General features: G+C 41.2%; 1 protein-coding gene across 5 annotated transcripts in view; it reads right to left on the minus strand.

The window, feature by feature from the left end:
• Positions 1-26000, minus strand: part of st18 (ST18 C2H2C-type zinc finger transcription factor) — a 417712-nt gene that overhangs the window by 34128 nt on the left and 357584 nt on the right. For all 5 annotated transcript variants that reach the window (XM_043688314.1, XM_043688317.1, XM_043688315.1 and 2 more), the window contains 3 exons: positions 6173-6241; positions 4106-4168; positions 3928-4011 (listed from right to left, as the gene is read on the minus strand). In XM_043688314.1, the coding sequence (XP_043544249.1) occupies positions 3928-4011; positions 4106-4168; positions 6173-6241 (216 nt within the window). The remainder of the gene's footprint in view (positions 1-3927; positions 4012-4105; positions 4169-6172; positions 6242-26000) is intronic.

The following is a 26000-nucleotide window of genomic DNA, read 5'->3' on the forward strand; positions in this document are numbered from 1 at the left end:
GTTTGTACATTCTCCCCTGTTTGCGTGGGTTTCAACTCGGTTTCCTCCCACAATCCAAAGATGTGCAGGTTAGGTGGATTGGTCAGGAGTAAATAGAGATGTACAGCATGGAAACAGACCCTTCAGTCCAAACCGTCATGCTGACCAGATATCCTAACCCAATCTAGTCCAACCTGCCAGAACCCGGCCCATATCACTCCAAACCCTTCCTATTCATATACCCATCCAAATGCCTCTTAAATGTTGCAATTGTACCAGCCTCCACTATATCCTCTGGCAGCTCATTCCATACACGTACCACCGTCTGCCCCTCTCACCCTAAACCTATAGCCTCTAGTTCTGGACTCCCTGACCCCAGGTGTAGAGTAATAGGGGAATGGGTGTGGGTGGAATGCTCTTCGGAGAGTCAGTGTAGACTTGTTGGGCTGAAGAGTCTGTAGGGATTCTGTGATTCAGCAAAGTTCCTCATAGTAGATTGAGGAGAAAGTGAGGTCTGCAGATGCTGGAGATCAGAGCTGAAAATGTGTTGCTGGAAAAGCGCAGCAGGTCAGGCAGCATCCAGGGAACAGGAGAATCGACGTTTCGGGCATAAGCCCTTCTTCAGGAATGAGGAAAGTTTTTCCAGCAGGCTAAGATAAAAGGTAGGGAGGAGGGACTTGGGGGAGGGGCGTCGGAAATGTGATAGGTGGGAAGAGGTCAAGGTGAGGGTGATAGGTCAGACTGGGGTGGGGGCGGAGAGGTCAGAATCTTCTTCCTGACCTCTCCGCCCCCATCCCAGTCGGACCTATCACCCTCACCTTGACCTCTTCCCACCTATCACATTTCCGATGCCCCTCCCCCAAGTCCCTCCTCCCTACCTTTTATCTTAGCCTGCTGGACAAACTTTCCTCATTCCTGAAGAAGGGCTTATGCCCGAAACGTCGATTCTCCTGTTCCCTGGATGCTGCCTGACCTGCTGCGCTCCTCATAGTAGATTGGTTAGCAAGATTAGATCACATGGAATACAGCGAGATCTAGCCATTTGGATACAGAACTGGCTCAAAGGAACTGAGGGTGGTGGTAGAGGGTTGCTTTTCAGACTGAAAGCCTGTGACCAGTGGTGTGCGACAAAGATCGATGCTGGGTCAACTGCTTTTCATCATTTATATAAATGATTTGGATGTGAACATAAGGAGGTATGGTTAGTAAGTTTGCAGATGACATCAAAATTGGAGATGTAGTGGACAGTGAAGATGGTTACCTGAGAGTACAATGGGAATTTGATCAGTTGGGCCAGTGGGCCGAGGAGTGGTAGATGGAGTTTAATTCAGATAAATGTGAGGTGCTGCATTTTGGGGAAGCAAATCTTAGCAGGACTTATACACTTAATGGTAAGGTCCTGGGGAGTGCTGCTGAACAAAGAGAGCTTGGAGTGCAGGTTCATTGTTCCTTGAAAGTCCAGTCCAGTTGCCTTTTAAGCTGCCTTTTAGTCGGAGGTAGATATGATAGTGAAGAAGATGTTTGGTATGTTTTCCTTTATTGGTCAGTGCATTGAATAGAGGAGTTGGGAAGTCATGTTGTGGCTGTACAGGACAATGGTTCGGCACTTTTGGAATACTGTGTGCAATTCCGATTTCTCTGCTATCGGAAGGATGTTGTGAAACTTGAACGGGTTCAGAAAAGATTTACAAGGATGTTGCCAGGATTGAAGGGTCTGAGCAATAGGGCGAGGCTGAATAGGCTGGGGCTATTTTCCCTGGAGTATCGGAGACAGAGGGGTGACCTTATAGAAGTTTATAAAATCATGAGGGGCATGGATAGGGTCAATGGACAAGGCTTTTTTTTCCCAGGGTGGGTGAGTCCAAAATTAGAGACCATAGATATAAGGTGAAAGGGGAAAGATTTAAAAGGGATCTGAGGGGCAACTTTTTCACACAGAGGGTGGTGCATGTATGGAATGAGCTGGAAGAGAAAGTGGTGGAGGCTGGTACAATTACAACATTTAACAGGCACCTGGATGGGTATATGAATAGGAAGGATTTGGAGGGATATGGATCAAAAGTTGGCAAGTAGGAGTAGTTTAATTTAGGATATCTGGTCAGCATGGATGAGGGTCTGTTTCCATGCTGTATATCTCTATGACTATGACTCTAAACACGACTTTTTAGCCAATTGGCCCTTTAAGCCTGCACTGTAACTGAATAAGACAATGACTGATCTATCTTGTCAAAGCAAAAAAGGTTTGTTTTTGTAGGGTTTTATAGAGTTCAGCTGAGTTTTTTTTAATGAGAATACTTTCATGTATTATACTTTCAATATAATTGCACACTTACTTAATAAAAAACATTAGTTTTCCTCATCTCTGCAGGAATCCTGTGGTCTGACAATGATGGATACTAAATTAATTGGCACACTAGGTCAAAGGGCAAAGGGTGGTTATAGGGAGTTGGGTTGGCAGTAATTTGGCACAGGGGCTATAAACAGCCATGGTGGAGATGCATATGTTCACATGGAGAATATGAGGAGGGGTTATGGGTACCATGGATTGGTACAGATGGAGCAAGGGGAGGTATGTGTGGGGGGAGGAATGTGGGCAGAATGGCTGTATTTTGACTTCATTCTTTTTGTTTAAATTAATCAGTCTTCTGGTCAATCTTCATCCATATCCAGTTGCCTATGCACTTGTTCAGGGGTTAGCCACCCCAATTCCTAGGGAAGTCCGCCATTCTGGTATGAAAATCCAAAAGTTCCAGTCCTCCTTTTCCCTGCAGTGATTTGTGGAGCTCATATTATTTCACTGTTGTTCTCCCAACTGACATCAAAAAATCAAGTCTCAAGTCCTTTGCTGTTGCTCCATGTTAATCACATTAACTGTAAACCTTAAGCCTTATAGCTGCTCCATCATCATTTTGTATTATCCCTCATGGCTTTTGGACATCCTGCTTTCTATTTATGCATCACTTGATCAGCTATACATGCCCTATATCTTGGAACACCTCCACTAAACAATTTGCTTGCTTTTAAAATTTTTCCTAAAACTGACTATATCAATTAACCTTCCAATCACTTCCCCCCTCCTACCTCTTCTTTTATGGTTTAGTATTCTCTTGTAAAGTATCTGTGGATTTATTTTTTATCTTAAAGAAACCACATAAAAATGTTAAATGTAATGTTAAGTAACAGAACAAATCCTACTCTGAAAAAAATGATTTTATAGTGACTCACACATGTGATTCATCATACTGTAAAACATGCATTATGTACTCGGCAAAAGGTAAATATTATAGATATAAAATGTTATTTTATGTTTACTTTTAAAGTCTATAAAGAAAGACTATAGTGCTTTTCAGAACCTCTGTATCCCACAGCATTTTACTGTCACTGGACTACTTTTGAAGTGTAATTGTGACTGTGATGCAGGAAGCATAAACAGCTATATAATAGTGAGCAGATAATGTTTGTGTGTGGTGAGTATTGGACAGAAAAAAATCATACTATCCTTCAAACAGTGCCAAGGATCTTTTACATCAATGCAGCCAGGTAGAGAAGGCCTCCCTTTAGCATTTCATCTGAAAGACATTGTATCTGAGTTTATGAGGCCCTTAGCAACACGGTAAAGTGTAGCCCAGATTTCAGTGTTCCAATCTCTGAAAGAAATCTTGAAGCCACAATCCTCTGAGTCAGAGCATTACTGCTCAGTGACAACTGACCTGAATAGTTCTAACCTTAACAAGTTCAGGGTGCCTTCAAATTTTAATTCACTGTGGGGCAAAAAGATACAAAAAGTGTCTGATGTTTATCTGCAATATGGGCTCAAACATCATCTGTAGATTATATCCAAGAAATAAATGAAGACTCAACAAAGATGCAATTTTTAGAAAAGGTGACGCCAAGATCATCATCAATTAACAACATTTCAAAATTATGAGCTTTTTTTTGCCTTCCTACCTGACTAACTCTGAGTCTTCTTTATCATCCTTACTGGATGCCAGTTTAATTCCACCTTTTTTTGCACGTGGACATCCGGAAAGGCTGCAAGATAAAATTGATTGTCAACTCACATATGGAATATCTGATTTTTTATTAACATAGCCTTTGTTTTTTTTTGCTTTGTTACTCTACTTACCTTCTGTGTGAAGCATAATTTCCAGTCACATGACCAGAGCCATCACAACCAGGTGTTGGACACCTAACATAATAAGAGAAAAATATCTGAAACATAATTATACTGTCTACTAAAAATTACTTCATTTGTTGGATTAGCAACTGATCCATTAAATCCTTATCCTGAAGATTACTAAGTACAAAGTAAATAATTGTCAGCACTGATAAATATACATTACTTACAAACCATGTGAACTTTAAACTCTCCATTTGGCAAAAAAAGCTAAATAGACATTCAAAATATTGTCAGGATGTGCTTCATATCTTGGTTTCTGCCTGCCTTGAAGAAACTTGAGCCTTTGCTTTATCTTGTGAAGTTAATATTTTAACGCTGAGTGGCAAACTACCAAGACTGGAGACTGCTGTGTGTAACCCAGAAAAAAAACTATCGAATGGCCTTTCCATAAAAATGAAGAATTTCTTGAATGTTTTTATATATCAGCTAAGCCAACGCTGGAGATGAAAGGTAAAAGGTTGCTTGGAAGGTGGGGTAGCTGGAGGTGGGAATTCATATGAGGAAACATTCAGAGGTTAGCACCTTCCTCAAACACAAAGAAAATACTTGTGGTTTAAAGTCTTATTTGCTCAGCTATTCAACATAGAATTTGCTACTTGACTGCACTAGAGAGAAAACCGTACATATTTACACACATAATTTGAAAGATACTTCCTTTGAAGTTAATTCCTTAAACATTACATAAATGTATATCCAGGCACAATTTACATGGGAATGAGAACCCTTTATAACACAAAACCTAATTCCTGAGATTGTCCGCAAGAAAAACATTGAATACTCCCGATCACTGCCACTGAATGGATTGAATGTAGACTTGAGCCTTGCATGATCCATACATGCTGAAATTTATGATAATCTTAAGTCTATTACAGATCTGATAAATCGTCTGCAGAGACGTCAGCCTCAGTGGAAAGAAGGAGGTTCTAACAAAAAGGGAATAACCTGAAGCATTAACTCTGTTGTTCTCTCACCATAGATGCTGTCTGACCTGCTGTTTATCTCCAACATTTTCCATTTTTACTTTTGTCCTTGGACTATGAGATATTAAAGAATGACCTTTCAACCTGTGTGTTCTTTACTGTGGTGAAACAGCTAACTTCCACTCTGCACCATCGCTCCTCAAAAACCATAGCTAATATTAGCAAGTAAAATGTGAGGAATCACATACAGCCTCACATTCTGCCAGTTCATCAGGCAGCACATTTCTTTAACCATGTTTTGTTAAAGAGGTAGGAGAAAACGAGGACTAAAGATGCTGGAGATCAGAGTCGAGAATGTGGTGCTGGAAAAGCACAGCAGGTCAGGCAGCATCCGAGCAGCAGGAGAGTCGATGTTTCTGGCATGATGATGAAAGGCTTATGTCCGAAACGTCGACTCTCCTGCTCTTTGGTTGCTGCCTGACCTGTTGTGCTTTTCCAGTATACTCTTGACATTGTTAAAGAGGTTTCCAGATTAAAGTAGCATATTATTTATTTTATTGCTTTTTTGAAAGGAGCAAGATTCTAAATTGATGACCCTCCATAATTAGCGGCGATTTGACAATGAAAACAATTGAGTTTGATTCTATTTCCAAGTTTAAGTCAAAATATTTTGGTTTTTGATTTAATTATACAGTGCCATTTTCTCATCTAAATAAATCTTCTCTCAATTCAAATTGATACAATAATTAATAAGTATTGTTAGAGAACAACCAAGAACGTAATCCCTAACTGATCTCTTTTCTCCATAGATCAGGAACACTGGCCAATCACAGCTTTGCTTTCTGAGATGAACTGACTCAGCAAATACTAAAAACACCTTTGGAGAAACCTATTATAGAGGATTTTTTTGAAGGACTTATTATCAAAACATTCTTGCTGACTGAACACTTTGAATATAACCTTTAACATGCCAAGAACAGAAAAGGGACATTCCCCATGTTAACTGTATCTCCTGTCAGTCCCTCATGCCTGACATTAACAACAGCTATGGTCAGCTATTGGAGAATTATATAAAATAAAGTTTAAAGCATACTTCAGTTCCTGGGAGCTGGCTGCCATAAGACTTTTAAGGCTCTTGTCAGCCAAAGGACAACCAGACACGCTGCAAAAGGAAAGCAAATATTTAATTTCCATTACTTTTCTGATGATATATTAGCATTTTCCAAACAAGAAAAAAAAGTAATATGTTGGAGAAACCTTTACCTGCAAACAAAGACTCGTTTTTAGATTCAGATGACCCAATTACTTTATAGGATATTTGTTTCAGACTATTTCATTGGATATGTAAAAAGTTCAAATTTCAATAATTATTGTGAATTTTGATGCACATGTTAACAGATTAATTTGTTAAAGGTTATAGTTAACTTCCTTACTGAATTCAAAATGATAACAAATATTTAATTAGCACTGAACACTGAATGAGTGGCTTAATATATATGATCTTTCACCACAAATTACTTTTATGAAATATATTATAAGATTACAAAGTATTATTTATCATTGCTGCTTAATCACTTACAAGGTCCTTAAGACAAACTCCATCTGTTTAATGGCAGGCTCTGAACTATGCAAGGTAAAAACAATGACTGCAGATGCTGGAAACCAGATTCTGGATTAGTGGTGCTGGAAGAGCACAGCAGTTCAGGCAGCATCCAAGGAGCAGTGAAATCGACGTTTCGGGCAAAAGCCCTTCATCAGGAATAAAGGCAGAGAGCCTGAAGCGTGGAGAGATCTTCAGGCTCTCTGCCATTATTCCTGATGAAGGGCTTTTGCCCGAAATGTTGATTTCGCTGCTCCTTGGATGCTGCCTGAACTGCTGTGCTGTTCCAGCACCACTAATCCAGAATCTGAACTATGCAAGTTAAAATGTTCCTTGCAAAACACATTCAGGACTAGCAAAGGTCTCTATGAGTGGCCATAGGTACCCAGATGGGCCCCAGCTGCGCCTGCCTCTTTGTTGGCTATATCGAACAGTCCCTCTGCAGGTAATGTACCCCAATACTTCCACCGTCACATCGATGACTGCATTGGTGCAGCATCCTGCATCCAGACCGAACTGAAGCAGTTCATTGACTTCGCCCACAACTTCCACCCTGCCCTCAAATTCACTTGGTCCATCTTGGACACAGCCCTCCCCTTTCTTGACCTCACCATTTCAATCTCTGGTGACAGTCTCCAGACGGATGTTTACTACAAACAAATTCCCATAACTACCTGGACTACACCTCCTCCCACCCAGTGTCTTGCAAGAATTCCATCATATTCTCCCAATTCCTCCACCTCTGCTGCATTTGCTTGGACGAGGAGACATTCCACTCATGAGTATCCCTGATGTCCACCTATTTTGAACAATGTGCTTTACCCCTCTGTCACCCAGACAGCCCTCCACTGCACCCCTCCATTCCTCACCCCAACGCAATAAAGACAGAGTCCCCCTTGTCCTCACTTACCACCAGTCTCTGCATCCAATGCATCGTCCTCAAACACTTCCGCCAACTCCAAATAGATCCCACCACCAAGAATATCTTCCCCTTCCCATCCCTCTCTGCCTTCTGCAAGGACCATTCCCTCTGGCAGTCCTTGGTTCATGCCAACATCGCCACTGAACCCTCAGGTAACTTCCCCGCAACCAGAAAAGATGCAAAACCTGCCGATATACCACCACCTCTCATCCATTCAGGGCCCCAAACAGTCCTTCCAGGTGAGAGAGAGGTTCACCTGCCTCTCTTTCAACCTAGTTTACTGCATCGGGTGCACCTAATGTGGTCTTTACATTGAGGAGACTGATCATAAACTTAGGGAACGGTACGCTGAGCATCGCGGTCGGATCTACAGGGGCTGACTGGATCTCCCAGTCACCGCCCATTTCAATTCCCCTAACCACTCCTTTTCCGACATGACCATCCTTGACCTCCTCCATTGCCAAAACAAACCACAGCTCTTACTGGAAGAACATCTTATTTATCGCCTGGGCACCCTACAGCCGGAGGGCTCAACATTGAGTTCTCCAATTTCAAATAACTCTCTCCCTGTCCCCTGACTCTGTTTCCAGCCCCTGCCCCTCCCATCCAGCAGTCCCTGAGACCAACAGGATTCATTGCTCCCATTGACCAAAATGTCATGCCCTCTACCTGTCTTCACCTATCCCCACTTTCCCACACTTCACCCATCACTCCCTTTATCTGCTGCTCCCCCTACACCTATCCACAGTCCTGAAGAAGGATTACACCCCAAATGTCTGCACCTCCTGAAGCTGCCTGGCTTGCTGTGTTCTTCCAGCCTCTTGCCGGTCTACTTTGGATTCCATCATCTGCAGTTTTTTTGTCTCTAACCAAAGTCTCTATGAAGACAACCTCCACTCCTGTGGGGCTCAGTACAAACCCTCTATGTATTTGTGATGAAACATATTGCTAAGGAGTGTCCCGTTTGTCCCTACATTAAATGGGTGACTAATCACCTTAAACTTAACACATGAGAAGGCAATCATTTGGCTCTGGGAATTTGCATTCACTAAATAAATAAATAAACCTCATGGTATCGTTGAATTTTAATGGAAGCATTTACAGCAATACTAATATAAAGTCAAGGTATATGTCCTGATTTTTCTTTGGCTGTCAGTACTTACCTTTTGCATTATAAAGTAAATTCAGTTTGGAGCACGCGAAGTTAAGTTGTCCAAATTTCAATTATTCACTGAAATAACCATTATCAGTTATCAATCTCTATTAAAGTCACATGGCTACCAAGAAACTAGAGAAAGATATGTTTTAAAATAGTGCGATAATGAATACCAAAAAATGCATCTTTTAATTTCCTTGAATTATGTTATTAAAATGTAGGATATGACCGAATTACATAGATACAAAATAAAAACTGAAAGAATTGTGGATGCTGTAAATTAGAAACAAAAACAGAAGTTGCTGGAATAGCTCAGCAGGTCTGGCAGCATCTGTGAAGAAAAATCATAGTTAATATTTTGGATCAGGTGATCCTTCCTCAGAACTGGTGGTAGCGAGAAAAATGTTGGCTTATATGCAGAAGATAGAGTGGGGTGAGGAGGTAAGGAATAAACAATAGATAGGGATGGAGCCCAAAGAGAGACCAAACAGTTGGACAGACAAAGGAGTCAATAACAGTCTGACTGGGTGAATAGCTGTTAATGGAGACTGTTAGTGGCTAACAATAGGGAGTGTGCAATGGCAGACTATGTGATAACAAGATTCAAGTGGTGCTGGAAAGTGTAGAGGAGACTGGATGCCTCCTAGCAGAGTGCTTTAGGAACATCTCCATGAATCCCACACCAATCAACCCCACCACCCTGTGGCCCGACATTTCAACTCACCCTCCCACTCTACCGAGGACATGCAGGTCCTGGGCCTCCTCCACCGCCACTCCCTCACCACCTGACGCCTGGATTATACTCTTTGCTACCTTCCCCCACCCTCCTCTCTGACCTATCACCTCCATCCCCATCCCCATTCACCTATTGTACTCTATGCTACTTTCTCCCCACCCCACCCCCCTCTCATTTATCTGTCTACTCTGCAGGCACCCTGCCTCTATTCCTGATGAAGGGCTTTTGCCTGAAATGTTGATTTTCCTGCTCCTCGGATGCTGCCTGGCCTGCTGTGCTTTTCCAGCACCACTCTAATCTAGACTCTTGTTTCCAGCATCTGCAGTCCTTGTTTTTACCTATGTGATATCAAGGTCTGGTGTCTGGGGAAGGGGCTGACACAAAGGGGAATTCAGGTACTAAAATTATTGAACTCGATATTGAGTCTAGAGTGCTGCAGTGCCCCCAAGCAGTAAATAAAGTGTTGTTTTTCCAGCTTACACTGAGCTTTGCTGGAACACTGCTGTAGGCCTGAGACAGAGATGTTGGCCAGGGAACAGGGTGGTGTGTTAAAGTGGCGAGCAACAGGAAGCTCAGGGTCTTTTTTGCAGGCAGAATGTAGATGTAACGCAAAGCAGTCACCCAGTCTAGGCTTTGTTGCCCTAATGTAGAGGAGACCACATTGTGAGCAGTGAATGCAACAGACTAGACTATGGGAAGTGCAGGTAAAGTGCTGCTTCACCTGGAAGGTATGGTTGGGCCCTCAGATACTGAGGAGGAAGGAGGTAAATGGGCAGGTATTACACATTCAGTGGTTGCTGGGGAAGGTGTCTTGGGGCTGTGGGGTTGTCTTGGGAGCAAAGGAAAAGTGGACCAGAATGTCACGAAGGGAATGGTCCCTGTGGGGAGGTGAATGTGTGTCTGGTGGTTGCATCTAGTTGTGTTTCAGACATGTACACATAATTTTCTGTTAGTATTGGAAGTACAGTGTTTCAAATAAACATTTTCTTCATATGACATTTTAAATATTAAAACTGGCAACATTTTTCCACTGTCTGTAAGACTACACAATCTGTTACCAATATGCTGCCACGAACCTGGGCCCAATACAACTAAATTTTTATCACGCAAATAAATACTAAATTGGGCTCATTTCTTTATACATTATGTATGTTTTAACAATGATGTTCATAAATATCATTTTTTTTTAATTGCTTATAGAAACAGACCAGATTCTCATTTACTGGGGAAAAAAGATATTTGTGGCTTTTCATTCAATGGATAAACTCCAAGAGAAAACTCAATTTAAATCACTTAAGATTCAGATGTAGTTCTTTTAAAATCACAAATGTGCGATACTATTGCAGTGTGTCCAGTTAGATAAGCACAACAGCCACTTGAGACATTTTGAAAACAAATATGCAGCTTACAAGAGAGCAGTTTTTAATTTAGCCACAAACCGCAGGCCAATTTTCTGTTTCTAAAAGATACAGTTGCTGGCAGAACACATAATGGAGAAATTATGCATATTTTGTGCAAATCATTTTCATAACTCGTGATCCAGGCTGTGGTTATCCACACTTGTGTATGAGAGCAGCAGCTATAGAGCACCATGTGTTATGAGCAAGACTAGAACTTCAGGTTGTTCATCAGTACTATACCTTCAACACATGCACTATATGAATCTGCAGGTTCTTAGTCCTTGCCAGTAAAATTTAAATGCTTTCAGGAATCATATCTGATTTTTTTGCTTCTGTCAAAACTTTAAAAAAAAATGAAATTGTGAAAGATCTTGAAGGTCCTTTTGACCCAAAAATAGAGATGATTTTCACAAGATGTCACATCAATGCATTTCATTCAAATTCAGACATTATAATGTATCATTGTAGATGGAAACAGCTTTGGAAGCAAAAGCGAATGTGTGATCACACAGAGTGCACAAAATATATTTGTCTTATGAAAGCTTAACTCTCCTAAGTGAAAGAGTAAACTACAACTCAAAAATAAGTACTTTCAGCATACGCACAATGATGATATCAGGGAAAAATCCCAGGCAAAATAATGGGCAGAATCTCCACAGCTTTTTATTTGGTGGGTGGGGGAGTGTCCTCTGTCTTACTTACACACAAGGTTGAAAACATACCAACTTTGATCCAGTGTCAACTGCATCATAGCAATATAAAATTGCTGCCATGACATGCCGAGTGATAAAGTAATCCACTGTTTTTCTCTTCAACGCGCAAATTTGTTTGAATTTGAGGCTCTGCTAGGGGCAATTGCATTAATCATGCATCTGCTGATTCAGTAATGCTACCCATCTGGCACTTTATGTGCTGGTCACTCTTTTTATACAAATGAACATTATGGCTTGAAGCAATCATGCTCATTATATTTTTAACATTAATTGTATCCTTGTCCTGACAGATAAATAGCTAAACCAATGTTAACTTAAAATTGACCTAGGTTTGCTGTTTCTGCATTACTTTTTAATATCTGATACTGGAAAACAATACCACAGCAGCCACATCCTCACACTGAACTGGAAGCATACAAGGGCTTAGTTCAATGATGGTTTGTTTTCTCGGGATATCACTCTCCCAGTGAAGCATGGATCTTGGTCAGGGTCATAGAATCATAGATGCCTACAGCATGAAAACAAGCCCTTTGGCTCAACTTGTCCATGTTGCCCAGTTGTCACAATTAAACTGGTCTCACTTGCCTGCATTTGGTTCATATTCCTCCATAACTGTCTCTATACCTGTACCTGTCTAAACGTTTCAAAATGACAAAATTGTTCTTGCTTCCACCATTACTTGTGGTAGACACTCACCACCCTTTGAGTGAAAACATTGCCCCATTAGACTCTTTTGTATCTCTCCCCTCACCTTAAACCTATGCCCTCTAGATTTCCCCTACCATGGGGAAAAGCTGTTGGCTATCTGCCTTATCTATGCCTCTCATGATTTTATAGACCTGTCTTAGGTCATCCCTCAGTGTCCTACACTTCAGAGAAAAAAGTCACAGCCTATCAAACCTCTCCTTAGAACTCAAATCTTCCAGTTCAGGTTGCATCCTAGTAATTGTTTTCTGCACTCTTTCTAGTTTACTAATATCCTCTCCATAGTAGGGTAAACAGAACTGCACGCAAATACTCCAAACGTGACCTCACCAATATCTTGTACAGCTGCAACAAGATGTCTCAACTCCTTTAGAGAAAGTGAGGACTGCAGATGCTGGAGATCAGAGGCAGGAGTATGATGCTGGTAAAGCACAGCAGGTCAGGCAGCATCTGAGGAGCAGGAGAATTGATTTTTCGGGCATAGGCCTTTCATCAGGAAAGTCCTGATAAAGAGCATATTGCTGAAACATCAATTCTCCTGCTTGACGGATGCTGCCTGACCTTCTGTGCTTTTCCAGCACCACACTCTCATCCCAACTCCTTTAATCAATACTCTGACCAATGAAAGCAAGCGTGCTGAAAGCCATCCCCACTCTGTCTACCTGTGGCTCCACTTTCAAGGACCTGTGAACCTGTACCTTTAGATCTTTGTTCAATAACAGTTCCAAGAGTCCTATATTGACTGTGTAAGTCCTGCCCTGGTGTGACCCACCAAAATGCAACATCCTGCATTTATCTAAACTAAACTCAACCTGTCATTCCTCAGCCAACTGACCCAGTTGATCAAGATCTTGTTGCATTTCCTGATAACTTTCTTCACTGTCCACTATACCACCAATCTTTTGTCATCCACAAACTTACTAACCATACCTTCTAAATTCTCATCCAAATATAGATTATGAATAACAGAATCCCCTCTAATAACTTACCCACCACAGACATTAGACTCACCAGTCTATAGTTCTCAGGCATTTCCCTGCATCTTTTCTTTTATAATGTTTAGGTTAGATTCTCTACAGTGTGGAAACAGGCCCTTCAGCCCAACAAGTCCACAATGACCCTTCGAAGAGTAAACCACACAGACCTATTCCCTTACCCTATATTTACACTTGACTAATACACCTAACACTATGGGTAGCTGAAAATGTGTTGCTGGAAAAGCGCAGCAGGTCAGGCAGCATCCAGGGAACAGGAGAATCGACGTTTCGGGCATAAGCCCTTCTTCAGGAAGGAACACTATGGGTAACTTAGTATGGCCAGTTTACCTGACCCACACATCTTTGGATTATAGGAGGAAAGCAGAGCACCCAGAGGAAACCCATGCAGACATGGGGAGAATGTGCAAACTTCATATAGATAGTTGCCTAAGGTGGGAATTGAACCTGTGCTGTGAGGCAGCAGTGCTAACCACTGAGCCACCGTGCCGTCCATATTTCTGTTCTGCAGCATAGATCTGGATGTGGTTATATAGCACAAGTTAAGTGACCACATGCCCAAAATTGAACATTCTAAATTGACCCTAGGCCAGAAAAATGAGGCCTGACAGAAAATTGGCCAAACTAAGTTCAATAGGAGCCAGCAGCTCCTTATCAAATCATGACATTGGATTCCTTGCAAAGCCTCGATGGCCCACTGTGTCAACAGCAAAATGCAACACTTCATTGTAATACAGCAAACCTTGTTTTAACCGGCACCTTATGAAGTGGCACTCTGGATAAACCAGCAAAAATTATATAAGTAAAATACTGGAAGTTTACTGTATTATCACAATCTCCTTGATGTCCAAGTAGTCAATTGAGGCGCGAGTGAGAAAACTCTCTACTGGTAAGTTTTATTTAAGGCAAAGTTGCTTTATTACTTAAGTGATTTATGCTGTAAATAAATTATAACAGTGATGTGCATCACCTCTGCATGATGTTTCTATTACTTAGTTGTATTTTTACATTGATTGTGTAGACTTCTTGGTCAACCGGGATATTTGATCAACTGACAGACTCCTGGTTCCACAGGCACTGCTTAATAAAAAGTTTGCTGTAATTTGAGGGTTCATGGCTGCTATTACTGATACGTTGTTCTATTCCTGACATCTCCAACAGTCTATTGGTTCAATGATTTCTAATAGATGTCGCTGTTGCTACATTGCTCTTGGCCTTGTTTCACAGGTGAAAACAGAATGAGACAGCAATTATAACCTTCCGAGGGGAATGCAGCATGTGAAGAACTCCTTAGAAGGCAGAGGTGGAGATCCGTATCTACTGACGTCTCTGTTATTTTCTATATCTTTCAGACACAGAGTGCAGGCATATTCAAAGGATGTCCCAGATCACTGATCTGTGCCATCTGCTGCAGCAGGACTTGTGCTCTGAAGGAATGTGTGAACGTTACATCTTCATGGCCATCAGGGTTTCAACTGCCTTTTTTTTAACACCAGTGACTCGATTCAAGGGACAACTAGGGACCTGTATGATATCTCCAAATCCTCAGCTTGCAAATGCATCCAGGATGTCCCTGATGAAATTTTCTCCAGAACACACCTGTTTAAATCCAGTGAGGCCCAAAATTGGACATTCTAACTTGACCCATAGGCTGAGAAATCAGGCCCCACAGAAAATTGGCCAAACTAAATTCAACAGCAACCAGCATCTATCAGCTACAGAGAACAGAAGTCACAACATTTCAAAGGGAACCAGTTACAATCAGTCCGAGGTTTGTGTATAACCTGAATATATGCACTTTACACCTCCTGGCATGACAACAGTGACCACACTGGATGATTTGAACCAGTCATAACATTATTGGCCAAAGGCCATAGTATACTTTGGAAGGTCTGGGGCAAGGGGCATAAAAACACACCTGGGATCCAACCCCTCAGTGAAGACTTGCAGTAAAGACTCTATCTAGCCCAGCAGCGGCAATCCAACCACCTGGAGAGAGAGAGACAGAAGATCTGCTCTGACCCAGGAGAACAACCTTTTTGGAAGAGAGTCAGTCCCACATTGGAGAGGAAGGAGTTTCCAATGGCCCAGCTCAAACATATGGATTGTTATAGGTAATACCTTTTCTCAGGCAGTTAGAGCTGGACAGGGAGCAAATATTGTGGGAAATGCTCACATGCATTTTTAAGGGAATATTATGTTAATAAAATTGAGGTGAACTGCAAACTGAATTCTCTGCCCCTTTAAAAACTGAAAGAACTGCAGATGCTGTAAATCAGAAGCATTTACAGCATGCTTCTGTAAATTGTTGGAAAGGGTCAGTAGAAATTGCTGGAAAGGGTCAGTAGGTCTGGCAGCATCTATGAACAGAAATCAGAGTAAACATTTCTGGTCCAGAGACCCTTCCTCAGTTCTGACCTGAAATTTAACACAGATTTCTCTTCACAGATACTGCCAGGCCTGTTGAGTTTTTCCAGCAATTTCTGTTTTTGTTTCTGTCCCTTTGTTTGCCTCACTGGCAAAAGACTTAGGTAAACTGTTTTTAATACATAAACTGGTCAAAGTGTCCAAAACAAAGACAACGTTGGTGTCTCTGAGTGGGCATCTATTAGAAGTGTTTGTATAATCTCTAAAGTCAAACCACATCAACCTTGAACTATTGGACATTTAGACCCAGCTTAAATTAAGATGGCAGCTGCCTCATCTGACAGCCAGGATTCAAATGACTGGAAGAAAGTAAAGGTTTCTGACCCAGTGATTGTTTATTATAACTTTATATTGGTTATAATATTTCACTAATGTAAGATTTTTATTCATTTAGTTTCTTCAATATTAAAAGAAACAAAATAAACAAAAACAATCATGACATTTTTTCAAAAGGACTTTTTTACGAGCTTTTCAGTGACCTACAGTGAGTAGGTGAAGTTTTGTTTTTTTTATATGTAGAAGCTGAAAAAAAACTGTACCAGTTTTAAAGGGGTTTTTTTACATTGCAAGAGGTTTTTTGAATAGCTGAGGAGTTTTCTTTAAACAGACTTATGTTTTTGTTGGGGGAAGTCCTTCACATGGTTGGTTCTTGAATAAACCCGAGGAATTTATTGAAGAGGAGTTGTTTTAATTCAATTAATCAGCAAACTGCTTGATTTTATTTCAGATTTAAATGTTTGAATTTTTTTTTAAAATTTGCTTTTTAACATTACTTTCCATAGGTAATGAAAGGTAGTTTATTTTATATATAAGACATTATTGAAAGTAACTGTTTTTTAGGCTTAATGTTATTGAGGGCATATAAAACGCACAGAGTCAGACGGCTAGTAGATTTAGTAAAATAATTACACAGCAGAATCATTCAGATAGGAAAGGTAAAAAGTTAGTTCAAAAGTCTCCAGTGGCTACTCCCCTATCAAATAGATATTCAGTTTTGGGTACTGTCAAAAGTGATAATCTCTCTGAGGAAAATAGAAGGAGTGGTCAGTTATTGGACGCTAGAAATGATTCGTCTGTTAGGCAGCGTTTGAAAAAATTTATAAAAATAATTGTTATAGGGGACTCTACTGTCAGGGGCACAGACAGGAGATTCAGTGGCAGTGAGTGTAAAATTAGATGGTATGTTGCTTCCCTGGTGCTAGGATTAAGGATATTTCCAAATATTTCAAGCATGTTTGTTAAAAGGGAAATTGAGAAGCTGGAAATCATTGTACACATTGGTAGGAATTACATTTTTGGGGAGAAGATTAAAGCTTTACGGAGTGAATATAAGAGATTAGGTAAAAGATTAAAAAATAAAACCTTAAAAGTAGTAATCTCTGGTTTACCCCCGATGCCAAACTTGAATCAGGAACCAAACAAAAGTATAAAGGAGGTTATTATAGTGGTGTGTTGTTCAGGGATTCAGGAATTTGGACAACTGGAATCTCTTCTGGGACAGAAAAGACCTGTTCAAAAAGGATGGGTTTAACTTGAACTGGAAAGGGACCAATATTTTAGTAGGGAAATTTGCTAGTTTCATTCAGGAGACTTTATCCTGCCAGAGAAGTGGGGTGGAGGAATTTTAAATAGTAGTGTAAAGAGAAAGATTAATGATGATGGTTTTGAATGTGAAAAGAGCAAGTCAATTAGCAAAGAAAGACAAGAGAAAGTCAGAGAACATGGTAACTGAAGAATTAAATTGCATTTATTTCAATGCAAGGGGTCTTACAGGTAAGGCTGATGAACTCAGGGCATGTTTAGAAACATGTGGTTGAGATGTCAAAGCTATTACAGAAAATTGGTTGCAGGATGGACAAGATGGGCAGTTCAATGTTTTAAATTCTATAGGAAGGATAGAAAGGGAGGTGAGAAAGGAGGAGGAGTGGCATTTTTGATTAAAGAAAAGATCACTGCTGCAACTAGAGAAGATATTTCTGAGGCATCATTCATTGAAAATATATGGGTAGAAATTAGAAATGTGAAAGGAAAGATCACCTTGAAAGGGTTGCACTATAGGACCCTGATAGTCAGAGAGAAATTGAGAACCAAACATGTAGAGAGATCTCAAGTATACATAAAATGGTTGTAATAGTGGGAGATTTTAATTTTTCAAACATTGACTAGGGCTACCATACTGTTAAATGTTTGCAAGATGAAGAATTTGTCAAATGTGTTCAAGAAAATTTTCATTATGAATATGCAGATGTTCCTACTAGAGATAGAACAAAACGTGACCTTTTGGGCAAGAAGGCAGGGCAGGTGACAAAAGCGAAAGTAGGGAAACACTTTGGGTCTAGCCATTGTAATTCTTTTAGTTTTAAAATGGTTATGAAAAAGGATAAACCTTCCACAAAAGATTTTAATTGGAGTAAGGCTAATTTTAATGATATGAAACAAGAACTTTCCAAAGTTGATTGGACTAGACTGTTCGCAGGTAAAAGGACATCTGACAAGTGGGAGGCTTTCAAGAATATGATGATGAGTGTTCAGCGGCAGTATGTTCCTGTTAGAATGAAGGGTAGGCCTGGTAAGATTAAGATCAAAGGATGAATGAAGTTATTGAGGTTTGAGTCAGGAATAAAAGAGAACCTTGTATTTGATAAAGACAAATGGGCTCAAACGTGGGCGGCACGGTGGCACAGTGGTTAGCACTGCCTCACAGCGCTTGAGACCCGGGTTCATTTCCCGCCTCAGGCGACTGACTGTGGAGTTTGCACGTTCTCCCCGTGTCTGCGTGGGTTTCCTCCGGGTACTCCGGTTTCCTCCCACAGTCCAAAGATGTGCAGGTCAGGTGAATTGGCCATGCTAAATTGCCCGTAGTGTTAGGTAAGGGGCACATGTGGGGGCATGGGTGGGTTGCGCTTCGGCGGGGCGGTGTGGACTTGTTGGGCCGAAGGGCCTGTTTCCACACTGTAAGTAATCTAATCTAATCTAATCTAATCTAATCTAATCTAATCTAATCTAATCTAAAAAAGTGTAGGGACATTCTTAAGAAGGAAATCAGGAAAGAAAAGAGGATATATGAGATAGCTTGGCAGATGAGATGAATTGATTCTACATTAATAGTAAGAGAGTAACGAAGTAGAGGGTGGGGCCCCTTAAAGATAAAAGAGTGTTGAACCTAGGAGATGGGGAAGATATTAGATGGATATTTTGTGTCCATTTTTATTGTGGAGAAAGAAATAAAGGCTAGAAAACTCAGGGAAATAAATACTGATATTTTAAAAAAACAGTTCACATTAAAGAAGAGGAGGTTCTGGAGGTCTTAGATAATGTAAATGTGGATAAATCTCCGGGACCTGATCTAATTTCTCCCAGAATGGTGTGGGAAGTAAGGAAGGAAATTGTGGGGCCCCTTATAGAAATACTTGCATCATCTATAACTATGGGCAAGGTGCCTGATGACTGGAGGGTGGCTAATGGTGTGCCTTTGTTTAAGAAAGGTTGTAAGGAGAAACTGGGGAACGAGAATCCTGTGGGTCTGACTGTAGTAGGTAAGTTGCTGGAAGTGATTCTAAATGAAAGGATTTATAAAGAGTTAGAGAGGCAAAAATTGATTAGGAATAGTCAACTTAGTTTATGCGAGGAAAATCGTGTCTCACAAACTTAGTTGAGTTTTTTGAGGAGCAGAGTGGTAGGTGATGTTTACTTGGACTTTAGCAAAGCCTTTGACAATGTTCTGCATGGTAGACTAACTAGGAAAGTGAGGTCACATGGGATTCAGGGTGAGCTTGCAATTAGAAACATAATTCGCTTAACAGCAGGAAATAAAGAGTAGTGGTAGAAGGTTGCTTTCGGACTGGAGGCCTGTGACCAGTGGTATTCCACAGGGATCAGTTCTGGGTTCTATTTTGTTTGCCATTTATATAAATGCTTTGGATGAGAATATAGATAGCATGGTTAGTAAGTTCATGAACAGATGGCACAGTGGCCAGTGAAGAACATTTTCTAAGATTATAAAGACATCTTGATCAAATGGGTCAATGGGCTGAAAAATAGCAGACGGAGTTCAATTTGGATAAAGGTGAGGTATTGCATTTTGATGCAACAAAGAGTGGTAGAACTTATACAATTAATAATAGGTTCTTCGGTAGTGTTGTTGAAATGAAGGACCTAGGGTTCAGGTATATAATTCTTCGAAGTTTGTATATCATATAGACAGGATGGTTAAAAGGCATTTGGCAGGCTTGCCTTCATTTCTCAGTGCTTTGAATACAGGAGTTGGGAAGCCATGTTGAGGTTATACAGAACATCGGTAAGGCCTCTTCTGGAGTACTGTATCCAGTTCTGGTTGCCCTGTTATAGGAAGGATATTATTAAGTTAGACATGGTTCAGAAGAAATTCACCAGGATATTTCTGCATATGGAACGTTTGAGTTATGATGAATGGTTGGATAGGCTGAGACTTTTACCACTGAAGCATAGGAAGTTGAGAGGTGACCTGATAGACCATGAGTGGTATAAATAGAGTTAATGGTAGGTGTCGTTTCCCTAGGATGGGGATTTCAAGACTGGAAGCATATTTTTAAGGTGAGAGGAAGGAGATTTTAAAAAGACATGAGAAGCAAATGTTTTGCACAGAGAGTGGTTCGTGTGTGGAGTGAACTTCCTGAGGAAGTGGTGAATGGGGGCATTGTTACAATGTTCAAAAGACACCTAGACTGGTACATGAATAGGAAAGGTTTATAGGAATGTGGGCCAGGAGCAGGCAGGTGGGACTAGTTTAGCTTGGGATTATGTTGGACATGGACTGGCTGGACTAAAAGTCTGTTTCTGTGCTGTATGGTTCATGACTCTAAGTGTTTATAACATGAACAGAACAAGCAGCCAAAGTTCAGAGATTGGATACAGAGAAAACAGAATGAGCCAAATTTATTACAGGATGAGAACCTATAGAAAAGGAAATCTAACAAAGGCTGGTACAGAGTTGGAGACCTCGATAAAACAGAGACAAGGAAGTCAAGTGCAGAGTCAGAGGACTCACAGGTGGCAAGGAGTCAGAAATTGGGGTCAAAGACCCATGAGGTAAGAGATAATAAAGGGGTCAGCGCCCCAATGTTGCAGAAGAGAGAAACCAGCTGAAATAAGTGCAGGTACTCACAACAGAGTGAGAACAGTAAATTGAAAGAACACAATAAAAATAGCACCATGCCCAGAGTGAGAGGTGGTACTAAAAAACGTTTTTAATAAATAATGGCTCAGGAGGCTCAACTGGTGCAGTGAGTTTTTTAAATTCATTCACAGGATGAGGCATTGCTAGCTAGGCCAGCATTTATTGCCCATCCCAAATTGCCCAGAGGGCAGTTAAGAGTCAACCACATTGCTGTGGGTATGGAGTCACATGTAGGCCAGACCAGGTGAGTGAATCAGATGGGTTTTTCTGACAATCAATAATGGTTTCATGGTCAAAATTAGACTCTTAATTCCAGATATTTATTGAATTCAAATACCACCATTTGCCATAGTGAAATTCTAATCTGTGTCCCCAGAATATTACCTGCATCTCTGGATTAATAGTACAATGATAATATCACTAGACCATTTCCCCCCCAAGTAACTATTTGGTCTGGGATCCACAGGACAGAATTGCTGCCAGGTGGCATGGAAAGCTGAAGGGAAATGTACTTTAGACCTCATCAAGGCCACAGCGATAGTCAGCTGAATTAAACAGCTGAGAGTCAGAGAATGTAAAAAGACGAAGCTAAGTAATGTACTGGAGGAACTGAAGGAGAACTGGAGAAAGTAAGAGTCAAAGCATCAGAGCAAGAGCGAGAGTGGAGACACCAGGTGAATGTGTGGTACATTGGGACAGTTTCAGACGAATGCAATAGAGCGTACCAGGAGGGCAATACATAGTCAGTGATCAGAACACAGGCAATTCTCACAGAGCTCAAGGCTAGTCACAAATATGATTGCAATTGCACAAATGGTTTGATATTGATGGATTGGACCCCAAGCAGGCAGTGGGGGAGGTGGCCAAAGTCATTAGCAACTTGTTAAAGCAAAAGTGTAACATCGACCAATAGTTTGTTAATATGGCAAATTAAGAAACCAGTGACTTTTAGTGGCTCACCACAAAACCACCCCAATCACAGCACTGACAAAAGTGACTAGCCCTGAAACCATGGTGAGCAAAATATTTCATGGTATTGGACATTATTAGTGGATTTTGATGTATCTGCTTTCACCGACACTGCCAATATAAATTTGCCAGCAATACACATGGACCTGCTTGATTCAAGGTTTTCACAATTCTCCATCAATATTTTATCAAAGGCTGGCTAAAGGGCTGGAGATATTTTCTCAACTGTACTGCTTGATATTGTATGGGGACATTTGACCTGCAGACAGAGACAAGGACTGAATATCTGACACTGTTAGAGGAAAGGTTCACCCTCTCCATCACCCTAGGACTAAAAGTTAATTCCAAGAAGGTGCAGATGACTGAGTCCCACATCTCATTTTTGAGAACTGAACTGGCTTAGGGGAAAGGTGAAATAAGTAGGAAATCACATAGAGACCATAAGCTGTTTGTCCATCCTCAGGGATGTGAGCTCAGTGTGTTGTTTTCTGGGCTATGTAGGATGTGGTTGGAACCACGTCAATGGCTTCCCCACCAAAGCAGCCCCACTCTCCAGAATGCTATGTGGGAATGGACTGTGCAATACAAGGATGCCATTGCTGAATTAAAACAGACCCTAGTTTAGGGTGCCACACTGCAAATACCCAGTCCAGAACTTCCCTTTACCTTGGAATTCGCAGCCATAGGTACCACACAGCAGCCATACATCTTAAAGAAACAATAAACTCAGATTGATCTCTTTCACCAGTAGAGCAGGGCTTCACTACTATGTGTGAGAAACACTTGCTAGCCATATTCTGGGTAGTACAACATTTTCTCTGTGCTATTGGCCTGAACCCATTAACCATTCTAATGGAACAAACACCATTTAACTTTTGTTGGAAAGTGAGATTAAAGATGATACCAATCAATCAAAACCCCATAGCGTGCTGATCACTAATGTTACAAGATTGTGACATTATGGTTAAATGTACCCAAGTGACCACTTTCCTAGTTGACAATTTGAGCTATAGAGGAGAACCCCATGAAAGTCATGTAGTGGCAATAAATGTCCCCAAGAGATCATTCAAACAAAATGAAGGAAGACCCAAGGGAACCTGGGAAGCAGAAGAGAAATCCTTCCAGAAGAATATTTATATTTCAGTCCTTAACGATGGAGGATGGGACACCAAAATATAGGATGTGGTGTATATATATAATATGAAGAAACACAAAGTGAGCACTGATGCTTCCCAACAAAATGAGTGCTCAGACTGATGAACTAGCAGCTGTAGTTTACATGGTCAGCCATCTTGAAAAATGAGGGCTCCCATCAGACATATAATGAGACAACAACATCTATATTTGCAACAGTTTATCTGACTCTCTGGCACTGTGGGAAGGTAAAGGATTCATCTCTACCAACAGGAAACCATTGCCATTTGCATCCCTTTCAAATTTATTATTCAATCTGCCCAAGGTCACGCATATGGAATCATTAAGGTTAGAACTCATCATTGAACGTCCCCAAGTGGAAACATAAGGGCAGGTGAATTGGCTAAGTAGGATGCCCATGAAAGAGAACCATGGCAGCATCCCCATTCCAGAAAAAGCAGATGCCATCACTGTGAGACAAACCAAGGTTGAAGATCGGGTACAGGTCAGAGCAGCGATGATGAGTTAAAGCAAATACAGAGTCATCTTTGGACAGAATTAATGTTTGACAGGGTTAAAGGACTGTGTTGATGGCCAGAAATATGAAAATGCATGATGCATTATGTCAAGAATTGTATCATCTGTGCCCAGAACAAATCAGACAAGTATGCCAATAAAGAAAAGTTAAGGCATACTGGGCTAGTAGCAGGACCATGGATTGACCTTCAAGTAGAATTTAGCCCCCTACCATCCTGTAAAGTGGGTTATTACTGGACCCTGATCATTGTGGACATTTTTAGTAAATAAGTAGAGCATTCTCCACTTGAACAACTACGGTTAAAGTTCCAGTGGACATCTTAATTCAGCACGCTTTCATGAGATGGGGGTCTTCGCTGTAATATAGATCTGGAACAGAGAACCTATTTCACAGCCCAGGTAATGCAGCTGGTGATGAAGAGATGAAAAGGTTCCAGATCCTCAATCAAGCAGGATTGCATATAGGATAAATCATGCCTTGAAAGGGTGTCTGCAGAAGGTTGCCCAACAAAACAACTTGACCTGGAAGATAGTTTTATCTTTGTCCTCTTGCTCATAAAGAAATCACCCACCAGTTATACTGGATCCACCCTCATGCTCTAATAACCGTATGCCCCATGAACTATTAATAGGACTGGTCTTGACAGAGCCGTAGGTCTCTGCCATGAGAAAACTGAAAATTCTATTTGAAAATGTACAGGCTGCACACATAGCAGCAGTCATCAGAATGCCAAAAAGGAAAGAAACGGAGAAAAGTGTACTTTGATGGAAAGGAGAAGCCGGTAGAGCAGTGGGTGAATTTACACAGTTTCCAGCCAGGAACATTCTTGCCCCCACCAATCAGGTCTCACGTGGTGGTGGACAAGGCTAGCCTGTTCATGTGCAGTATTTTGCTGCATACAGAAAATAAAATAGGTGGTATCATGTAAATCAGTTAAAGGTTTATGGAGTCCAAAGTAACTGCCACCAAATCCATGTGCATTTAAGAGAACTGGAGAAGTGGATCCTCACCTGAATCCTAATCAAGATCCTGGACTAGTCATTGATCCAGACGCAATCTAAATTCCTGGTCCCGATCCAGGACCAACCCCAGTTTCCAATCCAGACCAGGATCCTGGACCAGCCCTGGACACAGTCCCACCTGAGGTCTCAACCTCAGGAATTAAACCAAACCTGATCCTACCAATTCTGGTCAGAAGAGGTAGCCTCAGTATGGAGCAGCCCTGAAATGAAAAGGATAATGAGCTCTGTCCACCTGTGAAAGTGTCCTATGTGGCACTGTAGCCCAGAGATTGGACTACCTTTATGAAGGCAGTGATACCGACACTTCTCTGAGACATGATGGAAAAGCAAGTCCCTGGCAGCAGAACCTTCCTAAACTGGTGGCACGGGTACACTCACATGCATGTGCATTCGCACGCACACACATGCGATTCTCAAAATGGTAATTTGTTCTCACTGGTACAGAGAGATCTACACTGGTATAGATCGTTTTGACAGTGACCTTTCAGCAACTTGCTGAGTTCATCAACAGAAAAAGCTTCCATCTCATCTATTTTCACCTTACCTGAGGCCAGTGATATCAGAATTTGAAGGTCTGTGCTAAATATCCTGGGAGCTGCTATGATACTTAAACATTAGAGAACACATAGGTTTCTACCTCCTTACAAAATTCTCATGCCTTGGACTGCTGGGAGATTAGGATTGCCTTCTTCAAACATGGTTGATAATACCTTTACCACGTTCTCTGACAACTCTTAGCACAATGATACAATGCTGCACATTCTTTCACCGGGGCCAATGTGGCGATGCCTGGACCAGTCACACTGGACTTTGCAGCACAGACCAGGAAAGGGGTCCTTCATTAGTGAGAATACCACACCCCATCGACAGTCATCAATATCACATTTCAAGGGCTCCTGATGTGTGAGGCCATCTGCAGTCAAGGAGTCAGTTGCTTGTGCGAAATGATAAATGCTTGGCCATGACAATTTTTTCATCCTTGGAATGTCTGAAGAAGCTGCTCATTTTACAAATGGGTACAACTTCACCAGGTCTGACAGTGAAGATTTCACTAAAACAGTCAAATTAAATGTGCAAGTTCATATATAATTTTAAAAAGTGCAAGAAACATTGCAATGATCTTCACTTAGGTTCCCTCAGTAAGTTTTTCCTATCTCTTCTCGAACACTCTCTCCAAGAGCAAACCCAACATCTACAGCTGGTTTGAAAGGACCCTATTCTGTATTTGACCCAACTGGTCTGGAAGACTGGGAGAAAGTGAGGACAGCAGATGCTGGAGACCAGAGTTTGAAAAGTGTGGTGCTGGAAAAGCGCAGCAGGCCAGGCAGCATCCGAGGAGCAGGAGAATCGACGTTTCGGGCATAAGCCCTTCAGATATGAGGCTGGTGTGCCAAGTGGGCTGAGATAAAAGGTAAGGGGTAAATGTAGGGGTATGGGTGGGTTTCGCTT

Source organism: Chiloscyllium plagiosum, chromosome 4 (assembly GCF_004010195.1).
Source record: "Chiloscyllium plagiosum isolate BGI_BamShark_2017 chromosome 4, ASM401019v2, whole genome shotgun sequence".
Lineage (NCBI taxonomy): Eukaryota > Metazoa > Chordata > Chondrichthyes > Orectolobiformes > Hemiscylliidae > Chiloscyllium > Chiloscyllium plagiosum.